Consider the following 22,821-nt stretch of genomic DNA (forward strand, 5'->3'; position numbering starts at 1 on the left):
GTTACCGGTACCGATATGGAACCACTGACTTTCAGACTCTTGGTAGGAGTGGAAGTGGTGACTCCTCTGCGGCCCATGGGCCAGGGCCATGGCCCATAGAATTGGGTCTCGGCCCATCAGGCTATGGGCCGCGACTCACTTGGCTAACACAGACAGTCCCCGAACTCATGATAGAACTAGGCTATAATGTAAAAAATCGGATTTTTTTTGTCCTAACCCTAACCTGGTACACATACTACAGGAGTATATTTTTTTGGTTCGAATATTGACAATTTTGTGAAAATTGAAAATTTTGGTAAGATAATTGAATTTTTCCTGATGGGGCCGGCCCATGGACCGTAGTGGAGTCACCACTCTGCCACTCCTGTAGCTTAGTAGACCAGTAAACGGCAAAATTCGATTTGCCCATTTATTTTAGAAATTCGGCGTCGTAACATTTATTAATATGCCAGTCGTGATATTATCAATCACAGCAAAATACATCAAAATTATTATTTTTTTTGACAATTTTCACATTCTGTCATTTCAGCATTTTATGGCAGTATGGTGGGTTGAAAATGACAACACACTTACTGAAATTTGCTCGAAATTTGGGGAAGTAACTTCCAAGAAGTTGCTAAAAAATTGAGGTTTAAATAAACATTTTGACATCTGAACATGCAGACATGTCAAATAAAGATATCTACCAGCCAAGGCAATTTCACCATGTAATGTAACCTGGCATATGACTTAAAAACATACCTACTTGCTACTTCTGTACTTGCAAGATAGATTTCATCAACATTGGGTAAATTAGGTAAAAAATAACTCCTGCACTATGTGAGTGATCAGGCTTCATGCGGAGCTGTTTTATGCAACAAATAAATATGATATAATCTACTAAACGACATCTTACTGTCTTAGCTTGTGACAGTAGCCATAACATTGACCATTTTGTTGTCGATTTTTGGTACGGCAGCTTTAGCTCGTGCCATGGACATCGTTTGGAGGGTAGGTATATGGCTTATTCGACATATGGGACCTAGCATCTTCATAACTACCCTCGTTTGGACAGGGAGAGGGGGGAATTAAATTGTAACATGTTTCAATAGTATAATTTTAAAATTGAATACAATTAAAACTCAATCATTTCTAGTGCATTTTCTTTGCCATGGGTGACATTTAACAAAGATAAGCAACTGCAGAACTGGGGCTTACTAGCCAGGTTCAAAAAAGATTAGTTTAAACCTCTGGTTTGAATGCCTATTTGACTAGAGAAAAACTAACATACTTTTTAGTGCAAATCTTGTTTTCAATTAATCTAAAAAATTTGGGGCAATGGGGGCAGACTATCTGACGATGGTTATTCACTGCTTTCAACTCTCAGCATGGTCAAATCAAACTTCTGACTTTTCCATGAACCTCATTTCATTTGGACCTCTTGCAATTTTAATTACTGAAAAAAATCTGCTTCCATTTTAAAGCATTTTCAATGTCTTTTTTTATAGATTTTAGCTTACCCAGTTGTCTTATAACAACAGAATAATGGGAATTCTCGGTCTCTCAAAGTTGATATTCGACAAAGCCCCATCTGCTGTCAGAGAAAATAGCATTAAAAATTACTTCGGTCGAAAAGTTGCGATTGACGCCTCAATGGCCATTTATCAATTTCTGATTGCAATTAGACAAGATGGAAATCAATTAACAAATGATGAAGGAGAAGTAACTAGCCATCTTGCAGGATTGTTTTATCGTACAATTCGAATGTTAGACAATGGTATAAAGCCTGTTTACGTCTTCGATGGTAAACCTCCTCAGATGAAGTCTGGTGAGCTCGAAAAGCGAAAGGAAAGACGAGAGGAAGCTGAGAAGAAACTTGCGGAAGCAACAGAGGCAGGAGAGCAAGAAGAAGTTGACAAATTTCAAAGACGACTCGTGAAAGTCACTAAACAGCATATGGATGATTGTAAAAAGTTACTTACTTTTATGGGAGTCCCTGTCGTCTCTGCACCAACTGAAGCAGAAGCACAATGTGCTACTTTGGTAAAAGCTGGAAAAGTTTATGCAACGGCCACAGAAGATATGGATGCTCTTACATTTGCATCCAATAGACTTCTACGACATATGACATTCAGCGAAGCAAGAAAAATGCCAATACAGGAATTCACTCTAGAAAAAGTGCTTCAAGAAATGGAAATTACACAGGAACAATTCATTGATTTGTGTATTTTACTTGGTTGCGACTATTGCGGGTCCATTAGAGGTATTGGACCTAAACGTGCCTATGACCTCATCAAACAACATAAAACAATTGAAGATATTTTGGGGAATATTGACAAGAAAAAGTACACAGTACCAGAAGATTGGGCATTTGCTCAAGCAAGATCATTGTTTATTGAACCTGATGTTTCTCCATGTGATGACATTGAACTTAAATGGAAAGAACCAGATGAAGAAAAACTCATCGAGTTTATGTGCAAAGAAAAAGGTTTCAGTGAAGATAGAATTCGAAATGGAATCAAGAAGTTAATGAATAGTAAGAAGCAAAGTACACAAGGCCGTCTGGATGACTTTTTCAAAGTCAAAGTATCAGCATCACCAGCTGTGAAAAGAAAATCTGATCCCAAGGGCAAGAATACACCTGCAAAGAAAGTGAAAAAGGAATTCAAACGAGGAAAATGATCTTCTAGAAAATAATCAATATCAAAAACATTTTTGTGTATGCATAAGATACTCAAGAATAATCAATATCAATACTTTTATTGAGTCTGATTAGATAACAGAGCGAGTGAACATGTTCATTTATGGGAACAATGTCTTGTGTTACCTTGTAACCTTGTTGGTTAGTAGACTTGTTCCTATTTTGTAATAACGGCTATTTTGCTATTTTTTTCCCACCTTATGGACTCCAAAAATATTTCTGTGGAAGCCAGGATACCCAGGTGAATAAATAATCTACACCTCTTATCTCTTCGGCACCTAATTTGTGTATAACTTTGCGGTATATGCCACATTTAATTTGAATATATGCTCATTTTAGGGCTGCATTCATAAGGAAATATGAGATTTAAAATCAGTGGTATATTATTGAATAAAGAACTTGCTTATAACTTCATGTAATTGAAGTTTTAATCTCATTTCAACTCATTTGTTACACATTATTGAATAGACTGTTCTTTTTGTACTATTTTTCATACCTTGTTCCTCGTAAAGTTAGATTTTTTTCAAATCACAGCCTTTATGTAAATAAGCGGCCTTGTGTCTTTTGTTCTCTCTACCCCAGGATGAACATTTATCTTCTTTCAAAACAATCATTGAATGATATAATTTGTTATTAGCAATTTAGCATATCCATTTTTGTTTGTGTAGTATTTGTGATACATTGTCAAGAATTCCATTTTAAATAAATATGCATATCCTGGCTCGAGATCAATGAAAAGTTTAAACTTCGAAGTTTAAACCCTTATTATTTTTGTATTGAATGCTGTAAAAAATAATATCAACAAATCTTCTTCAGTGGTCTTTTTAAAATAAGGTTTTCAAATATATTGCCAGATGCTGACTTAATATACATATTATACATTCTCTCCGCTAGATGGTGCTCAAGATTAATAAAAATTAGATTTTTGTTCAGAATGTTTATCAGTTGGACTGGAATTTCGAAAAGATCATTCATTATTGATATTTATATAGCATTCAATTCTACTGTACTTGCATAACATTTGCTTATCTCGTTGTCAACCTATTATGTGCTTTGCCAAACTTTTTGATTGCCTCACTGCCATTACATTGACTCTTTTTATAAGGTTTTTGTACACATTGTTTTAGACATGCTTTCATTGCCCACTTCTGAAAAAGTTATCTCAATCATATTTTGTTAGCTTCAGCTTTGTTCACAATCTTAGCATATTGTTTTTTTTTTTCAGCTTATTAATAAAATTCAGAATAAAATTTTCCAATGAAAAATATACCTACTGAAAAGAGCTCAGTTGTTGCCAAGATGGCCGCGCAATCATGCGACGTTGAACGATTGATTTATAAATATTTTATAGATCGTAAAATGACCAAATTGGCAAAAAAGTTTCGGAAAATCACGGACACTAAATTACCAGAGTCGGATCAACCAACTTTGAAAGAGGCATATCAATTATGGAAGGAAACTCAAGTAGACCAAAAAACACCGAATGGAACAAGTACAACAAATGGAAAAACTACAAAAAGACCAAGGAAAGCCGATCCACCATCTAGCTCTGAAAGTGATATGTCATCATCCGATGAAGAGAAGAAAGTTCCAGCTAAAAAGGCTAAAATTATCCCCAAGAAAGAGGATTCTTCTGAATCCAGTGAGGATACATCCTCTGATGATTCTGAATCAGACAGTGATAAAAAGAAAGAAGTAAAAGCGACTGTAAATAATAAGAAAAAAGAATCTAGCTCTGAAGAGGATAGCTCAGAGGAAGATTCAAGTAGCGATGAAAAAAATAAGAAATCCGCATCTGGGAATCTAGTAAAAACTACAGTTTCAGAGTTGAATGGAAAGAAAGATCCAAAGAAGAGTAAATTAGAGAAAACAAGGGAACAAGAATCATCTTCCAGCTCATCTGAAGATTCATCAGATGAGGAGAACACTTCAAAAAGCGTTGCAGTAGTGAAAAAGCAACCTGTGAAAAAGAAAGAATCATCAGATTCCAGTGAAGACTCTGATGATGAATCTTCTGATTCTGAGGATGAACCGAAAAAGAAACTTTTAGTAAAGAAAAAAACTTCTCCAGCAAAAGTGAACCAGAAAAAGGAAGAATCTTCATCGGAAGAAGACAGCGACAGTGAAGAAGAGGAGAAGGTTTCTAAAAACTCGATGAGTGTGTCAAAGACAATAAAAGCTAAAGATTCATCAAGTTCTGACTCATCATCTTCTGAATCAGAAAAAGACGTTGAAACAAAAAATGCTAAAAATGTTTCAGCTGTAGCTAAAAAGGAAGATTCTTCAAGTTCTGAAGACACATCTAGTGATGATGAAAAAGAAGAAACCAAGCCTGTTATAAAGAAAACTGCACCTGCTATTAACTCGAAAAAAGAATCCTCATCTAGCAGCTCAGAAGAGTCATCAGACGAGGAAAAACCAAAGGAAACAAAATTGAAAGCAGTTGTCAAACCAGTTGCTAATAAAAAAGAATCGTCAAGTTCAGATGAATCCTCTAGTGATGAGGAAGAAGAAAAAAAAATAAGTGAGAAAACCAATTTGAAAACTTCTAAAAAAGAATCTTCAAGTGAGGATGAGGATTCATCCAGTGAAGATGAGGATGTGAAAAAGGCAGATGCTAAAGTAACAAAACCCACAAATACTAAGAAAGAATCCTCATCAGATAGTTCAGAAGATTCTTCTGAAGATGATGACAAGAAGAAACCAAAGCAAACAAATACTTCAGTAACAAAAACAAAAGATTCCGGAACCTCTGATTCAAGCAGTGATTCAGATTCAGAAGATGAGAAGCCTAAGGCAGCACCTGTTCAGGCTCAGATCAAAAAGAAGGAAGATTCTTCATCATCAGAAGAGGATACTGATAGTGATGATTCCAGTGAAGAGGAGGATGCAAAATCTGCAAAGAAACCGGAGGTAAAAAATACGCCACAAGTTATTAAGAAAGAAGAATCTTCCTCCTCAGATGAAGATGATACATCTGAAGATGAAAAAAAGGTTACGATAAATAAAACTGAAACAAAAGAATCATCTTCATCTGATGATGATTCTTCTAGTGATGAAGATGATAAAAAGAAAGCAAATTTGGTTGCAAAACCTAGCGCTAATACAAGCATTTTAAAAAGAACGCCTGTTGCAAAATCTACTCCTATAGCAGCTGGAACGAAGAGGAAGAAGTCAGCTTCGTCAAGCAGTAGCAGTAGTGAAGATTCTTCTTCTGATGATTCTTCTAGTGACGATCAATCTTCTAAAGTAGTATCTGTTACTCCAGCGAAAAAGAAAAAACTGGAAATAAAGTCAAAGAAAACCACAAACAATAAAAAAAAAGGGACCATAAAATCGAAATAAAGTTTAGGTGATCATGTATGCATTGAACAATATCAGATATGAGTCAGGATTGTTACAAAAAAATTATGAACGGTTCATGTATGTATCCTATACATCACTTAAAGTGGAGGCTATATATGGTGGTTCATTAAGTTTTTTTTGAACAGTTAAAAAAAATAATGCTCAATTTGATGAATTGATCTAATCTGTAATAATGTCTAATTTTCACAATTGTCAATTACTCATAACATATTGATTATATGAATTATAATCCCATGATATGAAATTCTTACATTTTTGTCACAGTGTCCATGAGTCTGCCTGGGGTTAATTTTTGAACTTAGAAACCTTTTTTACTGAAGGGTAGTATTTCTTGGTTAAACCTTTGTTTTATTATCTTGATTTTCTTGGGACTTGAGAGCAAATGTGCTTTAGTTTGGGACCAAATATATCTTGGTGTTTGGTGGATTTTATCCTTAGTATGGTTTTTATTTTTACTAACTGTGTGTTTCATCCGGGACCCATTGCCATATTTGATATACATGAATTTATTATTTCTTCGAATTGGAGCTGATGTTTAAAATTTTTCATACGGTCTGTATCTGCCCCATTTCCACCTTTTCATTTTTTAAATCATATTGTGTGTCTGGTGCTGTAATATTTAACAGCTTTGTTTATTTGAAATGTGAGCTGACAGTTTGATAAAGTCTGAGTTTGAAGTTTTCTTATTTGCTCAACTCAAATAGTTTAATGATTCGTCACCTGATTTATCATTTATGACATAATTTATTTACCTGGCTTTGTCTGAGTCCACAATCTCTCGACCAGTACTATAGATTAATGTTAGAGTTGAATGAGCTGCTTTTTCCAATGGAGGTTTTAGCAATCATGGTACAATTTCATTTGTTAAGAATGGTTAGGAATGACACAGTCAGCGTTTTGGTTTAATTCTTGACTTTTTGAGTTCATTATAGATTTTTTCTGTTTGAATAGAGGCAAGTGTTTCAAATTGATGTCTTTAATAATGAGAAATTTCCTGTATATTGTTGTTTATAATTGAGACTCATAAATAAATCTGTCCATTTTGCTGTATTATAATTCGGTTTACGAACAAAGAAGGTAGTTGACTAAAAGTAGATCATGTAATGCTTTTTCTGTATCTTTATTTCAGAACTACACAATCAGAATTGATGTTTTTTGAAAAATCCCTAATTTGTTACATTACAAATACACATGCTATCTTATCATTGAGTTAACTTTCTCTAATGTTAATTATTACATCAGACTTCTACTGTTTACTATTCTGCCTGAGGCATGTAACTGATATGATATGCTTACTCTGCAGTTCACTCTGCCCATTCAAATTTACTTGGCAGTTTTTGAAGCATTAAAATTCCTGAGTCACTTTGAAGATTGCCCAAATTCAAGTGGCAGAAAATCTTGAAGTCTTATTAATTCAAGTAATTACTATAATCACAATAAATTGTAATAGTAGATCGAAGAATGTGAAATAGTCAATTAGAAAAATCATATCTTTCTGTTCAGTAAAATGCTTGTTGTGTAAATGAAACAGAGTGTATATCCATTTATTAATTCTGGTCAGTATTTAGAAAGTACTTGGAATATATTTGAAGTGGAAATGTTGTATAATAAAGTGTGGATTATTGATGGTGTATAGGCTATATTGTCGGACACTGCCTATCTATTTTGGTAATATATATAATATAGACTAAGAGGGTGAGAATTTTGTCAGTATCAATATTTGCGTGCTTGAATATTCTGTGTTTTGAATTTTTATTATATGAACTATACTGGCCAACAATAAATTATGCTATTCCACTGTCACTGCCGAAGTTTGCTTGAATGGCTTTTCATCATGTTGTAACAAGTCTAGAAAAATTAAAACAAAAATTCCAAGCGTTTGCCTAAAATTAGGTCCCATGAACTCAGAAAAGGCTGAATATCATTACTTCTTAGGTTACAAGTTGGTAACTTACTTAGGTGTGTTACAAGTCATTGTCCATGAAAAATCAAAACCTTATTAAATTTGTTTCAAGATGATATTTGGAATGAATTAAAAGTGATAAAAAATTGATTCTGATGCATTTGCGAATCCCAACTATAATTAATTTATGATTTTTTCAATTCTAATTTGATTAATAACAAATAACTTCTTGAATGAAAGAGCGATGGAATTTAAAGTCGTGTAAATGGTTGCAATAATGCTTGATACACATAATTTTTGTCTGAGTGATTATGTTAATAATAATAATATCTTATAACTTCTGTGGGACATTACATTGAACTGGACTGATTTTAGTTATCTCTTATCTGAATCTGTACTTTGCATTTTGCCTTTTTTTCATTTTAGGATACCAGTGAGATGTATAGTACAGCATATTATATATAGTACAGAGTATATTATTTTTCTATTTGCTGGATCTACCTCCATTATAAGCCATCATGTTCAAAAGGAAAAAGAAAGATAAAAAACAACACAAGGCTGGTATGACAGAGGATGAGCTTCATAAGCTGGATGAAGTTGCAGCTCGTCGTGGATTTTTTAGTGGATTGAAGAAGCATGATAATGCAAAAAAATCCGATTGGTCTAGTTCAAAACACAAAAATACAACAAAAGATGGTGATCAGGTGGATTGTTTTTTGGTCTTGCAGTAAGATCTAAAGCAGGGCTACTCAACTATTTTTACCTAAGGTCCGCATACTAAACTTCAAAAAGATTTGGGTCCGGACTTTCCAGAAATTATATTTCGGCATCCTTAAACATGCAATTCCTCAGCCCACTAATGATTATTAGCTAATCAAGATTGTTTATTATGGCGTTATAGTTCTTTTCATATATATTTAAATCTATAACAGTGATTTTTTCAAAAGTGGGGCTAATGATCCAAAATAAAGCATTAGGACCGGTCCGAATCGAATACCCGAAAGGTCCGGATTCGGACCACGGTCCGCCAGTTGAGTAGCCCTGGTCTAAAGCAGTGTTCTTCAAACTATTTTCACCCACTCTGCACGAGCACATTTTTTCGCGAGCCCCAAGAATTCAAAATCAAAATGAAGTAAAATTTAATACTACAGGAAATATTAGATAAAAATGAAATTGACGGTAATTTTAATAATGAGACCGATGTGCTTTCGTATTCTTGCACAAAAGATCGAATCTTTGCTCTATTTCGCTGATGGTTCGTCTTAGTACTGGTTTAAAATCTTTCAAATTTGATCAATATTTTGTCCTAACATGAGTTAGTGTCGAAATAGATTTTACCACGACCCTATTGACCCCTTTCACAACCAACTGTGGGTCTGGACCCCAGTGTCGAGCCCTGTTCTAAAGAATTAAACTGAACAAAATGTTTCTGACTCTTGTAAATGTTGGTAAACAGTGTATGCGATTTACTGAGTTGTCTTTGGATGTTATTTTTGATGCACAACAATAATCCATAACTTTTGTGAATGTCAATTTGTGGTTGAAAATGGTGTTAACACATACATACCCCAATTATGTTTTCACAAGAATTATGACTATATATTGGGTTTATTAAAAAGAAATATTGGTTGAACCAGTTATATCATGTAATTGGGCGTGGCATAGTAATTTTATTTCCAAGCAAACATAATAAACATAGTTTTATACATTCCTATGTATATGCATGTACGCTTAGTCCTAGTAATGATACAGTACTGAAAAGTTGTCAGTTGATCAGCTTTTTTGCTTTCTATGTATACATAGTAATGCTTATTGGTTCTTAATGCTCGTTTCTCAGGCCAGTATTGCAAGTAGTCAAGGTTCTCCACATATGCATAGTAAGAGTGCTTCAAGTCATGGTACCGGTGATGGGCATGGACAAAATGGAAAACATGATGAAGAAAAGGTTTCTAATGATTTTTCTGGCCTAATAGTAGCTTAATAGGTATATTGCACTTCAGGTTAGGTCTGGTTTTGTAGGCATAACAAGAAATATGCTTTAGTGTTACTGAAAAAATTGGAGTCTTAAAAATTCAAATAATCAGAGCTGCATTTCATATTTAACATTTTGGCCGCAGTTTATGTCCAATGTACGAAATAATGGCTTAATGATAATTTGTCTGCAATAAATTAGAATTTGAATTATTAGAGACTCAACTATTTGAAGTATCAACTGTTGGGGTATAATAGACATGGTAGAATAACCAATTTAGCTAGAGCCAGATCTTTGCACTTAATTTACTGACTGCCCCGTTACTGTTTGAGAGAAAGGTTGAAATTACTATTTTTTTTATTCATTTCAGACAAAGAAAAGTGTGTTAGAAAAAGCAGCAATGTATGGAGACCTTGTTTTAAAAAATTCACAATCTCAGTCTAACACACCAATGCCAGCTCCAGCACGTCGAGTCAAACCTGCAAATGACCAATCAAATCGTTATTTCCAACAACCTGTTCCACCTGCACGCCGAAAATCAGGAAAATCGTCAAATCACCCTCCTCCAGGTTACGATGCTCCTCCTCGGTATGATAAACTCCCACCAGTCAGTAGTCGACATCACCCCTCAAAATCATATGTTAATCCTGAGTCATATTTACCTGCGGTGTCTCCAGTAAGGAGTCCCCCTCCTGCTCCTGAAGAAGGCTATCAAATTCCATCTCCCTGGTTGACAAGCTCCACTTCTAGCAACTCTTATTTTGCTGACAATGAAGAGAACAAAACTGTTACCTATGATTATCCATCACCAGTCAAGAAGTCACCTATGTTCAGTCCTCCAACGAGTAGCCACAAAGTGAAGCAAGTATGTGGTGACTTTGTATCTGTGTAGTTTTTAAGCTGATATAAAATTAATCAGATAAATAAATATTTTTCCAAAATTCACAGGTTGTTCTTCATAAAAGAAAATCTGGTGATTTCGGAATATCTCTTCGTCGATCTTCTATGATTGAGCATTCTACTTCTGGAAGCAGCACAAAACGAACAGTATATTACGCTGAGCCAGGTTTATGTTATACATGAATTTAATGTTGTGGTGTACTGTGTTTTTCTGAAGTGTCAAAACTTTTCCTCCATCGGAGGTTTTAGTCACCGTGCTTGGCTGGATGTGAACTCTCACCCCTTTGCAGTTGTTGTGTGTCAGAGAGAAATTATTTCAGGCCTAGGCCTTTTTTTTAGAGTCTTCAGTAGTGCGGTATTCACTACCTTGTAGCTGTTTTCAGATTGTATTGATATGAACTGCTTTATGGTTCTGTGTTAATCGATATTTGCCAGCGTGCAATTCTACACTATAATTCTTTATAGTCTCATATGCTCTTTCTGAGTGAGTTGGTGTGACCTTAGTTTAAACAAAACTGTCTAGAAGGGAAGTTACCGATGTAGTGAAACTATACTTTTTTTGAACTTATTCAATACACGCACATGACCTGCCACTCGCTTGCAGAACAAAAATAAATCTGATTCATTACATGGGCTGAAATTTCAAACATTCCATATGTTGTTTTTGTATGATTTAGGAAGCAGTATGTTGAAAAGTGGTGAAGTTGCACCTGTGTGTCCCGGTGATAGATTGATTGCTATTGGAGATCAGAATGTTGAAGGTGCATCTCGAGAAGAAATTGTTGGAATGATTAAATCTGCAAAAGATCACATCACAATCACTGTACAATCTATTCCTGAAGCTGCAGAACCTGATGCAAGGTAAGAACATTTGATAGTCTAACCTGAAAACTTGAGTTACGAGTTCAGGGACTAGCCAAGTGACTCCTGTAGTGTTTGTACATGAAATTATGGTCTAATCCTAACTGGTACACATACTATGTCCCGGTGTCCGCCATCTTGGTTTACCAAAAAATGACCCAGAAGGTATAAATGACCGCTGACATGGTAAGAAATCGGTCTGGATTCATTATTGTAAAAGCTAAGTTTGCAACTACCAGGTTGGAAGGGGGGCTTAGGTGGAAATAGGTTTGAGTCAGCAATACTAGATAGTAAAAAGAAATTCCATGAAGTAGAAGTCTATAATGATATCTGTATCATAAATTGAAAATACTTCATCATAATTATGGTTTTTCTGATTATTAAAACCTTTTTTCCTTTAAAATAACAGTATTATTTAATATACATTTTATTATTTTTGTCCTGTTGTTTACTTTGAGGAAAGCTTTTTGATTTTTCAATTGTTAGATCATCAAGTCACTTTGTTGTGGTATGTCATATGTCAAAATTTGAACTTTAATCCTGTTTATTTTGTCTCTATATTATTTTAGTTCAAATCAATTCTATTAAATTTGTTTATTTACATAAAATACCTATTTGACATCTATTGTTTGCCATCGACTACACAATGTTACTCAGGTGCAAACCTTTTATTATGGACTCAATAGCACAGCTTGTTGTCTGATACTTTAATTAGATCAGGTATTTCTAAATAGATAATGTTTTGTTAGTTATAGCCACACAACACAGTGTAGAAATGGTAACTTGTTGTTCTTTGAAGCCGTTTGAGATCTAATATTTGTTTTGGCAATGAGCAATGGTTGGTTTCATTTGTTATGATGTGGTTTTTAAGACTTTGGGAAGTTTATAGTGGGACAGCTTCAAGTTTTTCATCTTCTAAATTATGAATTATGTTCAATGTTATGAAAACCAATTCAGAATAGAGTGTGAAATGAGAATAGCTAGATAAAAAATATTCATTTTCATCGTTTCTATGTCACGAAATACCAGTAAAAGGCAGATATTAACAGTAAAAACATTTTTATGTTGTTTATATCTTGTGCTGATGATTCTTATATTATAGATACTCATTTCAAATATTCTAAGTGAATCTAAAATGTACATATTTAGAATATATATCTATCTAGGGAATTTGAAAATGTTTTTAAAAATGGTAAGGCCCTATTTTCCTCCTTATTTTCTATAACTCCAAGGCTTCATACTTCCTAGTTATATTGTGTTACATGAGTTTTAATAGAGAGATATTGAGCTTTATTTTAAACACTGACGCGGATTTTTGCTATCCCAACTACTTCCTATGGTATTGTCATAGATTGCTCAGGATTGCTTTACAATGACAGTGGCATGACAGGAAGTTATCTGTTCATGACTAAGAGTCTGATCGATTCTCTAAATATTAGAAGCAAAAGCGCTCTGACGTTCTCGCTTCATTAAAGCAACAAGGAAATGATTTCATGAATAGATTTTTATGCAAAATTGAATTGTGGATGAAAAGACACAACTGCTATATAACAAGACTAACTCATATATTTTTCACTTTTACTTTAGTGAATATGGCATTAATGGCAGCATAGCAATAGATCAGCTATAAGCCAGATGTGAGTCTTAGTGTAAAAAGGAGATTATTTAGTAACTGATTGAGACGGAGTTTGTATTATCAGGTACAGTGATATCTGGTTTCCTACTATGCCATTGTATTGACCATTTTCGGGAACTAAATTCAATTCTTTATCTTATTAGTAGTGTATCTATTATTGATATCACATACAACTCGCAATGGAGAAGATTAAACTGAAAACTGGTAAACAGTTTGGCCAAACTGCTATTTTAAAAACATTTCCCGACTTTGAAACATACAGGGCGATGAAATTACAAGAACATTCAGATCAAGTTCATCATGCATCTAACAGATCTTCATCGGAATATTCGGATGCAAAAAGCCACCATGAAAAGGTAATCAAAATATACTTAGTTTGGTACTAATCAACATACTTCAATAAATAAACAGGGTTCTTATTGTGTTGCTATTATTGGCAATAGGCATTAGCAGTATGGATTCAAATATGCAAGATGGGTTGAGATATTGGCTTCCGAGTTTTCGGGTGTAATCGATGATAAACTTTATAATAACTTAATAGGCAAATTTGAACATGTAAAATTTTCATTGAAATAGCTTCTTTTTTGGTGTCTTTCATATTGGGTATAATAGGGGTTACGCCTTGATGATTTCAGTTTAAGTAAGCCTTAGCTGTTGGCCTTTTATGAGATCAAACTAAGATATAGCACCATATTTAAATTGTTCAATGGAATGGCATTCTATTGCCACTGCCCTACAGAAACGGGAAATTTGCAAACTCCTATTGGAACTCTCATCAATGTGGTCTGCATTTGCTTAATACACGTTCAATCGTTTGAGCTCCTCTTCCAAAAAGCAAAATCTCAAAACACTCAAGTTTTTAAATTTAAATGGTACCAAAGCAGCACACACAGATCATGTGGAAATGCTAACAGGAATAAACAGTACCATCACTCCTGGTTTTCATATGTTAAAAATATGGACTCCGGGGATGACAATAGTACAGTACATTATCATAATCGTGCACTACTTCGTTTTTGAGAAATTCCGGAAACACTATTGTGTTTGGAGGACTCCAAATATTTTGATTACATTCTGTCAATATTTGAAGGAAGGAAGAAAAATGTTTTCATTTACCTCACGGCAGTGACTGTTTTTTACATTGCTTCAATTGGCAACGAGAGTTTCGGTCTCTGATGTTTAGGTTCCTCCGGGAAATGGAGCCTTTAGTGGCCTAACTGCTCATTCCCGGCAAAAGCCATTTCGTATCTTATATTTACAACACGAAATAGAAAAGCCAAGCTCACAATCAAGACAAAAATCGCCTGATATCCTTATCAACAGTTCTTCAGTCCGGTAGGTCATCGATGGGCTAAAACAGTGGTCAGCAAACTTTGTCGTACTGAGCAAAATATACAAATTTCCGGTAGCTTGTGGATCACAATAAATTCTATTTACAGTAAACCACTGCAACATTAAACTTCAAATTATGACGCACTCGCGGCCCTGTTCCATTACGTCCTTTCTTTTATTATCAAATATAAGTTTTTTTTTTACTATTATCAATGTGAAGGATGTGGTTTTTGTGTGATGGCCAAAGCGTTAAAATCAAATCGTATCGTGTTTGATGATATCTGCGTTACGTCGTTCATATGACGACCTGACATGCGAGTACGAAGTAAATTCTTAGTATAATTTATTTTGGAAAAAAGCCGCTCACAGCAATGAAGATTAGTGGATTTCTCGATGCATTCTTTATAAAAGCTAACAATCGACAGTTGACAACTGAAGCATATTTGGCCGACTTTTCTACGTTACATTGACGTTTTGATGCCAGATTTTGAAAATCAAAATGAGCAAAACTGGTATTTACAACTAACAACAGGCTCGCTCGTTCGGTAAGTAAACGACATTACAACTGACACGTCTTTTCCCCCAACTTGCTGCAAAGTAGATCCCGTACAATCATCATTGTTACGACATAAATCCATGCGCAGATAATAAATTTATGAGTAGTTTTGGTTTTTATGCATACAAAGTGGGGTTGTTCGCGGGCCGCAGTTTGCTGAACACTGGTCTAGAAAATGAGGGATGCGATCATTTCAACATAGTCGGAAATATGATTTTTTGCTTTTCCATCATGAAGTCGCGTTCACGGATTTGTGCCCAAACCTAGTAGTATATTGTCATTTCTGAGTGGCTGCTTATCGTGTAGTAAAATGAAATTACACGCTCTCGTTAAGCTATATCCGGACATATTAACCAATCAACCTTGTTAAATATGTAGGCTATTTACTTGCTAATAATCAAGTTAGATCGCTCAATGCCATACTCCCATGAGAAATGGAAGCTAATAGAGCGTTGTAAACTTTCCAAATCACATTCCGGGGACAAGTTCATATCTTTAACGATAAACGAGACGACAAAGATTTTTGCCCTGTACTGGAATTTAAAATTTAGTATATAATACTGATATATAAACGACTGGTTAAGCGTTTTTGAAGAAAATAACGGATACCTGATTTGTTCTATGAAAAGGGGATAAGGGATCCAAGCCGATCCCAATATAATATATTTGATAAGACCAACTTTAAGAAAAATGTATTCGAGTCCCCGTACATCAGTGCCTTTATGCCCGGCCGATGGCAATTTTAGACCGACATGTTCTCGCATCACAGTCCCCGGGCATATATGCATGCCATGTATGTTTTCCCTTGCTCGCTCTATCGGCGGTGATTCTACCGAGTTCACATTTCTCCTTTTGGTTTTTGCAGGCGTTAATAAAAATAACAAGGTCTTAATTGGGAAACGCAGTCATCGGTAAATAGGGTGCGTTGAATGACAGCTTCGTTCTGTGGTCTGCCTGCTGTTTCTCACTCGCAGACACACGACAAGAAAACACTCCTTTGCGGCCGTCAGTTACAGATCAGTTATAGATTTAAATCGAGGATTAGCGGACGGAGAAACTTATTATGATATTTGTCTTCTAACGTAGCTTCAAATATATCATTCTAGAACGAATTTCTGATATCTAACGCCGAAATATTGAAATCATTTATTTATAATTTCTCAATATTCCAAGTGTAGCGAGATAAAAATAATATTACGTTATTTAGGTGTGTTATGTGGTATTAAGACAGGATACGGATCGCTGATTACTCATTTTAGCTTCGAGGTAATTCTGAATCCATTCAATGTGGTTGGATCAAAATGGGTTATTTCTGATTTAGAAACGATCGTCTTTGGCTTATCGCATAGGCGCTGTTTCAGCACAGTTATGTTTTTATTTTGTAATGGCCTGAATTCTTTCATGTGTGCTTTAGTTGATTTAAATAAATGATCGTGTCGTCTTGGTATTGGCCGAAAGGGATTCGCGCGTCAATGGTTGTGCAATATTTTAAAATGATAAAACGATTATTGTTTACGACAAATTTGGAGTTATCGTAATGTGAGAATAAAAGAACCGTAATACCAAATAAATCCATTTTTGTATTTAAATATATCAAGTTTTTTCATTGTATAGCGATTGGTAACCAATGACGATAGATTTGCGCAATTTACGCATGGTAATTGTTGTTTCTTTAAATTAAACAACTCATACATTTTAGTGGGAAAGGGAGTTTTACCCCGTGTTGTAACATTTGCCGTTAACATTGGTGGGATATTTATTACGTTGCCCGACAGCCGTTTCGCACTTTTTAATTATTCGGTCCTCCTAATTTAACTCAGTATGTCGCGCGAATTGTTTGTCTCCGACCACCGTTTTAGCGTGTAACATATTTTATAAATTAAATACATTTCTGTATATCGTTACTTTCGGCTTTTTGGTATTCTTCCGTAACTCTATTTTCTTGCCTGATACTGAATAGCCTTTGGGTATCCATCATGGTTGCAGACTATGAATAATTCTTTTATTGTTGGAAGTGGCTTCGCTGACCTCGTCTCATGTTTTTCTCTCCACAGATTTTATACCTTCAATCTGTCATTTTACATTCTATCGGTTCTGTTCTCTTTACTGTCTTTCTCTTTTGAACAATGTTTGGGAGTCGTTTTTCATTCTGGGAGAAAAAGGAAAGTATTGCTCATGTGTGTATTCTTGATGCCTGCTTCTGAACTGCAACAGTATATTCTTCAGACGCATGCATAGAGAAAATAATTTTTCTGCTAAAATTACACCTTTTGGACAATGCATGAATGATGTTTTTGGTGAAAATTCACTACAGTTCACTGCCAAGCGTATAATATCTGTATATAATAAGAAGTGAAATATATCACTACAAATTCTGCTTGTTTGAACTACTCATTGAGAATTTATCGCATTTATAGACTTTCTAAGAATCATTTGTTTTATCTATCTGTCTCTGCTTATTCAAGTCTTTATCCAGGTGATTAGGATGACTTGCAACCATTTATACTTCAATGTCATTTGATATATTCCTTACCTGAACGATTCATTCTGTTGAAAACACTTTGATGAAACTATGTCTCCATTACTTATTAGACACTTTGTATTGCTTGTTTGCATCTTGTGTCTGTTATATTTTTCAATTGCCTGCTTATCAGTTGTCAAGCTTTTGTGCACTTACTCACTTGCTCACTTCCACAGGCACGTGATGACCGCAAGCCAAAGATTCCAGTACCGGTTGGTTCACGAGTAAGACATTTTTTAACACTACTTTTTCTATCTCATTTTTCACTCAAATCTGTGAGTTCTCAAATGTCATCTTTGCTTACTCTTCTCATACTCGCATTCCATTAAAGCAGGAGAAAGAACAAGATGAGGAGAATGGAAAATCATCATCAAAAACCAACTCAAGAAAGTCTTCTGCTAGCGAACAAGGTGCATCTTCCTCAACCTCTACTGAAACTAATTCTGAGAAGGAGAAAGATTCCAAACTTTCTTCAATTGATCCACCCACTGCTAGTTTGAAAATAGTCATGGGAAAAGCAACACAAAATGGAATTGAAAGCAATGAAAATGACGTTTCTGCTTTGGTTGTTGTAAGCCCTGTTACTGCAAATGAATTACATGCAAGCTCAATTCCGTCTGATTCTCAAAATGGAGGGAGTTTGAGCCCAGAGTTAAGTAATCCTGTGGATGAAAATGAATGCGCTAAAGATGACAAAAGTATAAAGAAAAGTGATAAAAAAGAAAAGCCATCAAATATTGAAACACCAACTAAAGTAAAAAAGAAGGTTGTCAAAAAAGTAGTCAAAGTGAAAAAGAAAGTTGAAAAACCTATTGAGAAAGACACATCTAAAGTAACTTCAAGCACTTTGATAACTTCACATTCAACTGATATAGCTTCAAAGCCCAGCGACGTCACTACACCAAAAATAATATCTGATCCTCAACAACCTGAATTGAAAAATAGTGTTGCCACTTCTGATACTTCTGCTTCTTCTCAATCTTTATCTACTTCTATCTTGACAACAAATCAGAAAGAAGAAAGTTGTATCGAGTCATCCACAGATGATAAAAGAGCTGTTTTGTCTGCTAGTGATTCGGCTACTGAAACTGTTTCTGCTTCTCAAGGGGTCTGTTTTTTCTCTATCTTTCTACTTTACGCTTCTTTATCCATCTTTTACTATCATTATCTAATTTCGAGATAAGATTGAAGAATTATATTCACAGTACTGCCACACATCCACAGAAATTTGATGAACATGTGTCTGTGAATGTCAATCTCTAGCAGTGTCCAATTTGATATTTTTACTTTTGTACTCCTTGGTGAGAGAGTTGTTTGATAAAAATTGTATTGTATAGTTGTATTTATAAAGATACAAGCATTTTCTTTCGAATAAACATACATAAAGCGGTTTATATATAAACCTTTTGGAGAGAGACACTTTGGCATTGGAAGTCACTCGATAAGATTGTGATTGGAAGGAAAATGTCAGAAAAAAAAAAAAAATTCTGTACAATTCTTTATTTAATGAAACAAAATATATGAAAGCTCTTGTTGGCATAAGACTATTTCTGCAGCATTTACCTTTTACAGTTAGGCTAGCAATTTGAGCCCGTTAAATTCTATAGCAAGGCAATAAAGTTGGTAATCTCTCTTTGTGGTTTCAAGAATAGCCTACTTAAAAAAAAGTCTATCTGTTCATATGTTTTATTTGAGTTATTTTTCATCACTCAACATTTTAAAACAAAGACAGTATTTTGTCACACTATAAACTTCTCTTTTTTAATTCAGACACTAACAGCAGAAAAGATAACTGAGCTTGACTTTTCATCGCCAAAACTTGAAACTACGTTGTCACCTGAACCTGTGTTTGATGAGACCGAATGGAAGGAAACTGAAAAAGTATGGTTTGTGCGAGACAATGGCTTCTCAGCTGCACATCAATTACAATTTAGTAAGTAAAAAGTTTTTCAGGATGAAAAAGAGGATAGACTGTTTTTAAATGTAGGGCACACATTCTTATTTTTGACAGTATTTGAGTAAATACATAATATGTACCGGTATATATTATACGATACATAATTTTATTTCAACAAGCCTTGAATTATATTCTTTATTTAGCCGGCGATCCAGCAGCAAGTGGATTGAAAGATGGAAAAACAAGAATCCGGTTACATTTATCTGGTGAAACAGTTACTGTTGATGAAGATAAAGTTGAAAAGGTAGAAAATATGCAATCTTATTTCAATCATACAGCGTATATTGATCACAAATTCATAAAACTATTTTGTAAGTTTAGCTAGTTATATCAGAGCTCTAATCAGGGATGTCAAAACCAAATAAGATATTCAAACTCGTTCTAAATTCATTATATTCTATATAGTAAATTTTTGAATTCAGGAATAATTAAGAATATTTGTATTAAAAAATTATGGATTTTGCCGCCAGATAATCGAATCTGAACGTACAATATCTCAACTGATAACAAACAACTAAGAGAACACAATGATGTTTAGATTTATACCGTTTTAGATGTGATCAACATGAAAGTATAGTTATTATGTAATGTAATGTTCCTTCCACATGAACTTGCCACCAATTTGGAATGTATTCAACTATTCAGTATTTCTGACTTGGAAATATTTTCTCAGAATGTATCTGGAATAGTGAAATATTCGGTTTTTAGCTTAGTTCTCAAGCAATGGGTAATTTATTGTATTCCTTTGAAATATTACAATCCTAAGACAAAAATGTTCATTTCTTCCAGGCTAATTCAGATGAATGTGATAGATCGGAGGACATATCATCGTTACGTTACTTGAACGAGTGTGGAGTACTTCATACATTACAACAACGCTACAATGGCAATCTAGTTCACACATATGCAGGACCTCATCTCATATCGTTATGTCCTACATACAATCAATCCGCTGTAACATCCGACAAGGTAAATCCGACAAGGTTTTTGGCCACAAAGTGTACATATAGATCGTTTTGTTATTACGTCGTTGTTTTTGTTAGTATATTTCTTTCCTATTAGTGGTAATATAAAATTTTTTTTTTTTCCATCAACTGCTTGACCAATTGCTTTGACCAGTTTTGTGAGCTCTAAGGGATTCGTTTTTTGTGTGCCATGACGTCATAAAAACTTTGCACTTGTGGCGGTTTCGCTCTTGCTTTGGTCGTGAATACTGCCTTAGATGTCTGCCTACTTCGTTTGGCCTTAGTGTCAATTTATTTGGGCATCGCTCTATTGTTCAAAAAATATGTTTATATGTATTTAATTATTAAAAAGGATCTCAGGTTAAAATCCCATTTTCAGCACCGCATCTTCATTGTAATAAATTGAGTACACAATCTCAAAAAGGCTCATAGAAAAAAAGTGTGGAAAAATGTTCCATTTGGCATTGACCCATTTCTTAATTAAGTCTCTGGGACCGGAGTAAAGATCTCTAACTTACAATACCAACATAGATTATTGCTCTTGTTTCTAGGCTTTTTTGTCTTCTATCCGTGCATGGTATTTTTAAAAATAGAATTTTTTTTTTTCAAAATTTTGGAAAATTTCAATCATATTCTTCTAAAGTTCAGCATTAAATTTCAACTTCTTGATACTGATACTCATCTATATAATCATCTAATTATCATATTTATATTCGTATCATACCAGGCCATGCAAATGTTCAAAGGATGTCGTCGAAGCGATATGCCTCCGCATATATTTGCAGCTGCACAAACAGCATATTCTGAGATGACATCAACTGGTGCTGATCAATCCTTATTAATGACAGGACATAGTGGTTCCGGAAAATCTCAAAACATCAGACATGTACTGAAATATTTGACAACAATAGCTGGAACAGTTAACAACCAAGTTACAGGTAAGAGATAAAATCTGATTTACTGTTAAATGCTCCATTTTTTGCTGTTTTTTTTAACATTGTCCATGTAAATTTTTTAAGGTGACAAGTTATCAGCAGTTACAACTCTAATCGAATCATTCTCCGGTGCTAAAACTTCTCAGTGTGATCATGCTTCACGAGCTGTTAACCTTTATACTTTGAACTTTGACCGGTCTGGTCAAGTAGGAAGTGCATCTGTCCAGGTATGTAGATTTTGAACTCGATTCCATCTAGGATCGAGCTTGCTAATCAGGGGCACCTGCAATGTAACCCAAGATCACGCTTGTATGATTATAAACTAGCAAATCATGTTACTGTGACAGCAGAGGCGAATCCAGAAATTTTCTTCCCTTTCCGGGTACGCCCTCTGTAAATCATGATCAGTAAGATCAGTTCATTTCAACCCAGGCCGGCCTAACTTCCTCTGTTTTCTTTGCATTTGCTTATGCCTATTGGTATTGCATAGTGACTCGTTCTGATAGTGACTCGTTCTGATTGCATTTGTTTATGACTCTTATTCAATCCAATTTTCAGTGTATGCTTGTGGAAGTATCAAGAGTTGTTAGAAGACAAAAGAATGAAGAAAATTTCAGTGTTTTTTATCAATTAGTGGAAGGGGCTGATGCTCAGTTAAGGTATTTATTAAGTTTATTTTATTTTACCCGAATCCTGCTCTCATGTTCATTTTTGATTAGTATGCCAGTCTAGAATACTGGTTTTGTTATTAATATTATTTTCAAATAATTTGAATGAATTATTTTGGCAAAGCATTTTTGTTTCTTAAAATTGCACAACAAATAATTATAGTAAGTATATGGGAAAAACGTATTTTTTATCATCTAAATCAGGGGTGGGCAACCTTCGGCCGGGGACCAAATGCAGCCCACAAAGACATATTGTGCGGCTTTCGAATTGAGTTTTCAATTTAGTTTAATCTGGTGCTTAACGTGTGATTCTCTTTTGTGCTTGCAACTACTAGAAAGCCTATGTTAACTGAAGGTGCGGCCTGCGGTTTCACCCAGTTATTTGTATCTGGCCCTCCTGTATTAATAAAGGTTGCACACCCTGATCTAAATGCTTGAAATACATCTTCATCGATAGTGTTTTAAATGCTCACATCACTAGCTTAAATCATTGGAGCAGAATTGAACTGTATTGGTATCGCAGCTTACTGAGTAAGTAAGCTCAGTATCGAGTTTACTGAAAATTTAAT

The 22,821-nt window shown here is 34.6% G+C and overlaps 3 protein-coding genes across 6 annotated transcripts in view; all 3 read left to right on the top strand.

The window, feature by feature from the left end:
- Positions 1–1,464: 1,464 nt before the first annotated feature.
- LOC120329436 (flap endonuclease 1-like) lies at positions 1,465–3,903 on the top strand. The gene has a single exon (XM_039396062.2). It carries the CDS (start codon positions 1,525–1,527, stop codon positions 2,659–2,661), a length of 1,137 nt encoding a protein of 378 aa, XP_039251996.2. The 5' UTR covers positions 1,465–1,524; the 3' UTR covers positions 2,662–3,903.
- Positions 3,904–3,937: 34 nt separating this feature from the next.
- Positions 3,938–8,375, top strand: LOC120330391 (uncharacterized). The gene has a single exon (XM_039397356.2). The coding sequence runs from the start codon at positions 3,938–3,940 to the stop codon at positions 6,023–6,025; it is 2,088 nt and encodes a 695-aa protein (XP_039253290.2). The 3' UTR covers positions 6,026–8,375.
- Positions 8,325–22,821, top strand: part of LOC120329435 (unconventional myosin-XVIIIa-like) — a 48,109-nt gene continuing 33,612 nt past the window's right edge. For 2 of the 4 annotated variants that reach the window (XM_039396058.2, XM_039396061.2), the window contains exons 1-12: positions 8,325–8,653; positions 9,787–9,894; positions 10,292–10,786; positions 10,870–10,987; positions 11,499–11,682; positions 13,581–13,674; positions 19,498–19,660; positions 19,828–19,928; positions 20,474–20,653; positions 21,377–21,587; positions 21,669–21,811; positions 22,143–22,243. In XM_039396058.2, the coding sequence (XP_039251992.2) occupies positions 8,468–8,653; positions 9,787–9,894; positions 10,292–10,786; positions 10,870–10,987; positions 11,499–11,682; positions 13,581–13,674; positions 19,498–19,660; positions 19,828–19,928; positions 20,474–20,653; positions 21,377–21,587; positions 21,669–21,811; positions 22,143–22,243 (2,084 nt within the window). In that variant the 5' untranslated portion in view covers positions 8,325–8,467. Of the gene's footprint in view, positions 8,654–9,786; positions 9,895–10,291; positions 10,787–10,869; positions 10,988–11,498; positions 11,683–13,580; positions 13,675–17,265; positions 17,367–17,901; positions 17,952–18,058; positions 18,836–19,497; positions 19,661–19,827; positions 19,929–20,473; positions 20,654–21,376; positions 21,588–21,668; positions 21,812–22,142; positions 22,244–22,821 lie in introns of those variants that run through there. The other 2 variants (XM_039396060.2, XM_078118294.1) reach the window with 2 other exon arrangements.

This window comes from Styela clava, chromosome 12 (genome assembly GCF_964204865.1).
Source record: "Styela clava chromosome 12, kaStyClav1.hap1.2, whole genome shotgun sequence".
NCBI classification, from domain to species: domain Eukaryota; kingdom Metazoa; phylum Chordata; class Ascidiacea; order Stolidobranchia; family Styelidae; genus Styela; species Styela clava.

What these genes read in the sequence shown, in the direction of transcription:
- LOC120329436 (XM_039396062.2), top strand. Translation starts at nt 1,525, where the DNA reads ATGGGAATTCTCGGTCTCTCAAAGTTGATATTCGACAAAGCCCCATCT.
- LOC120330391 (XM_039397356.2), top strand. Translation starts at nt 3,938, where the DNA reads ATGAAAAATATACCTACTGAAAAGAGCTCAGTTGTTGCCAAGATGGCC.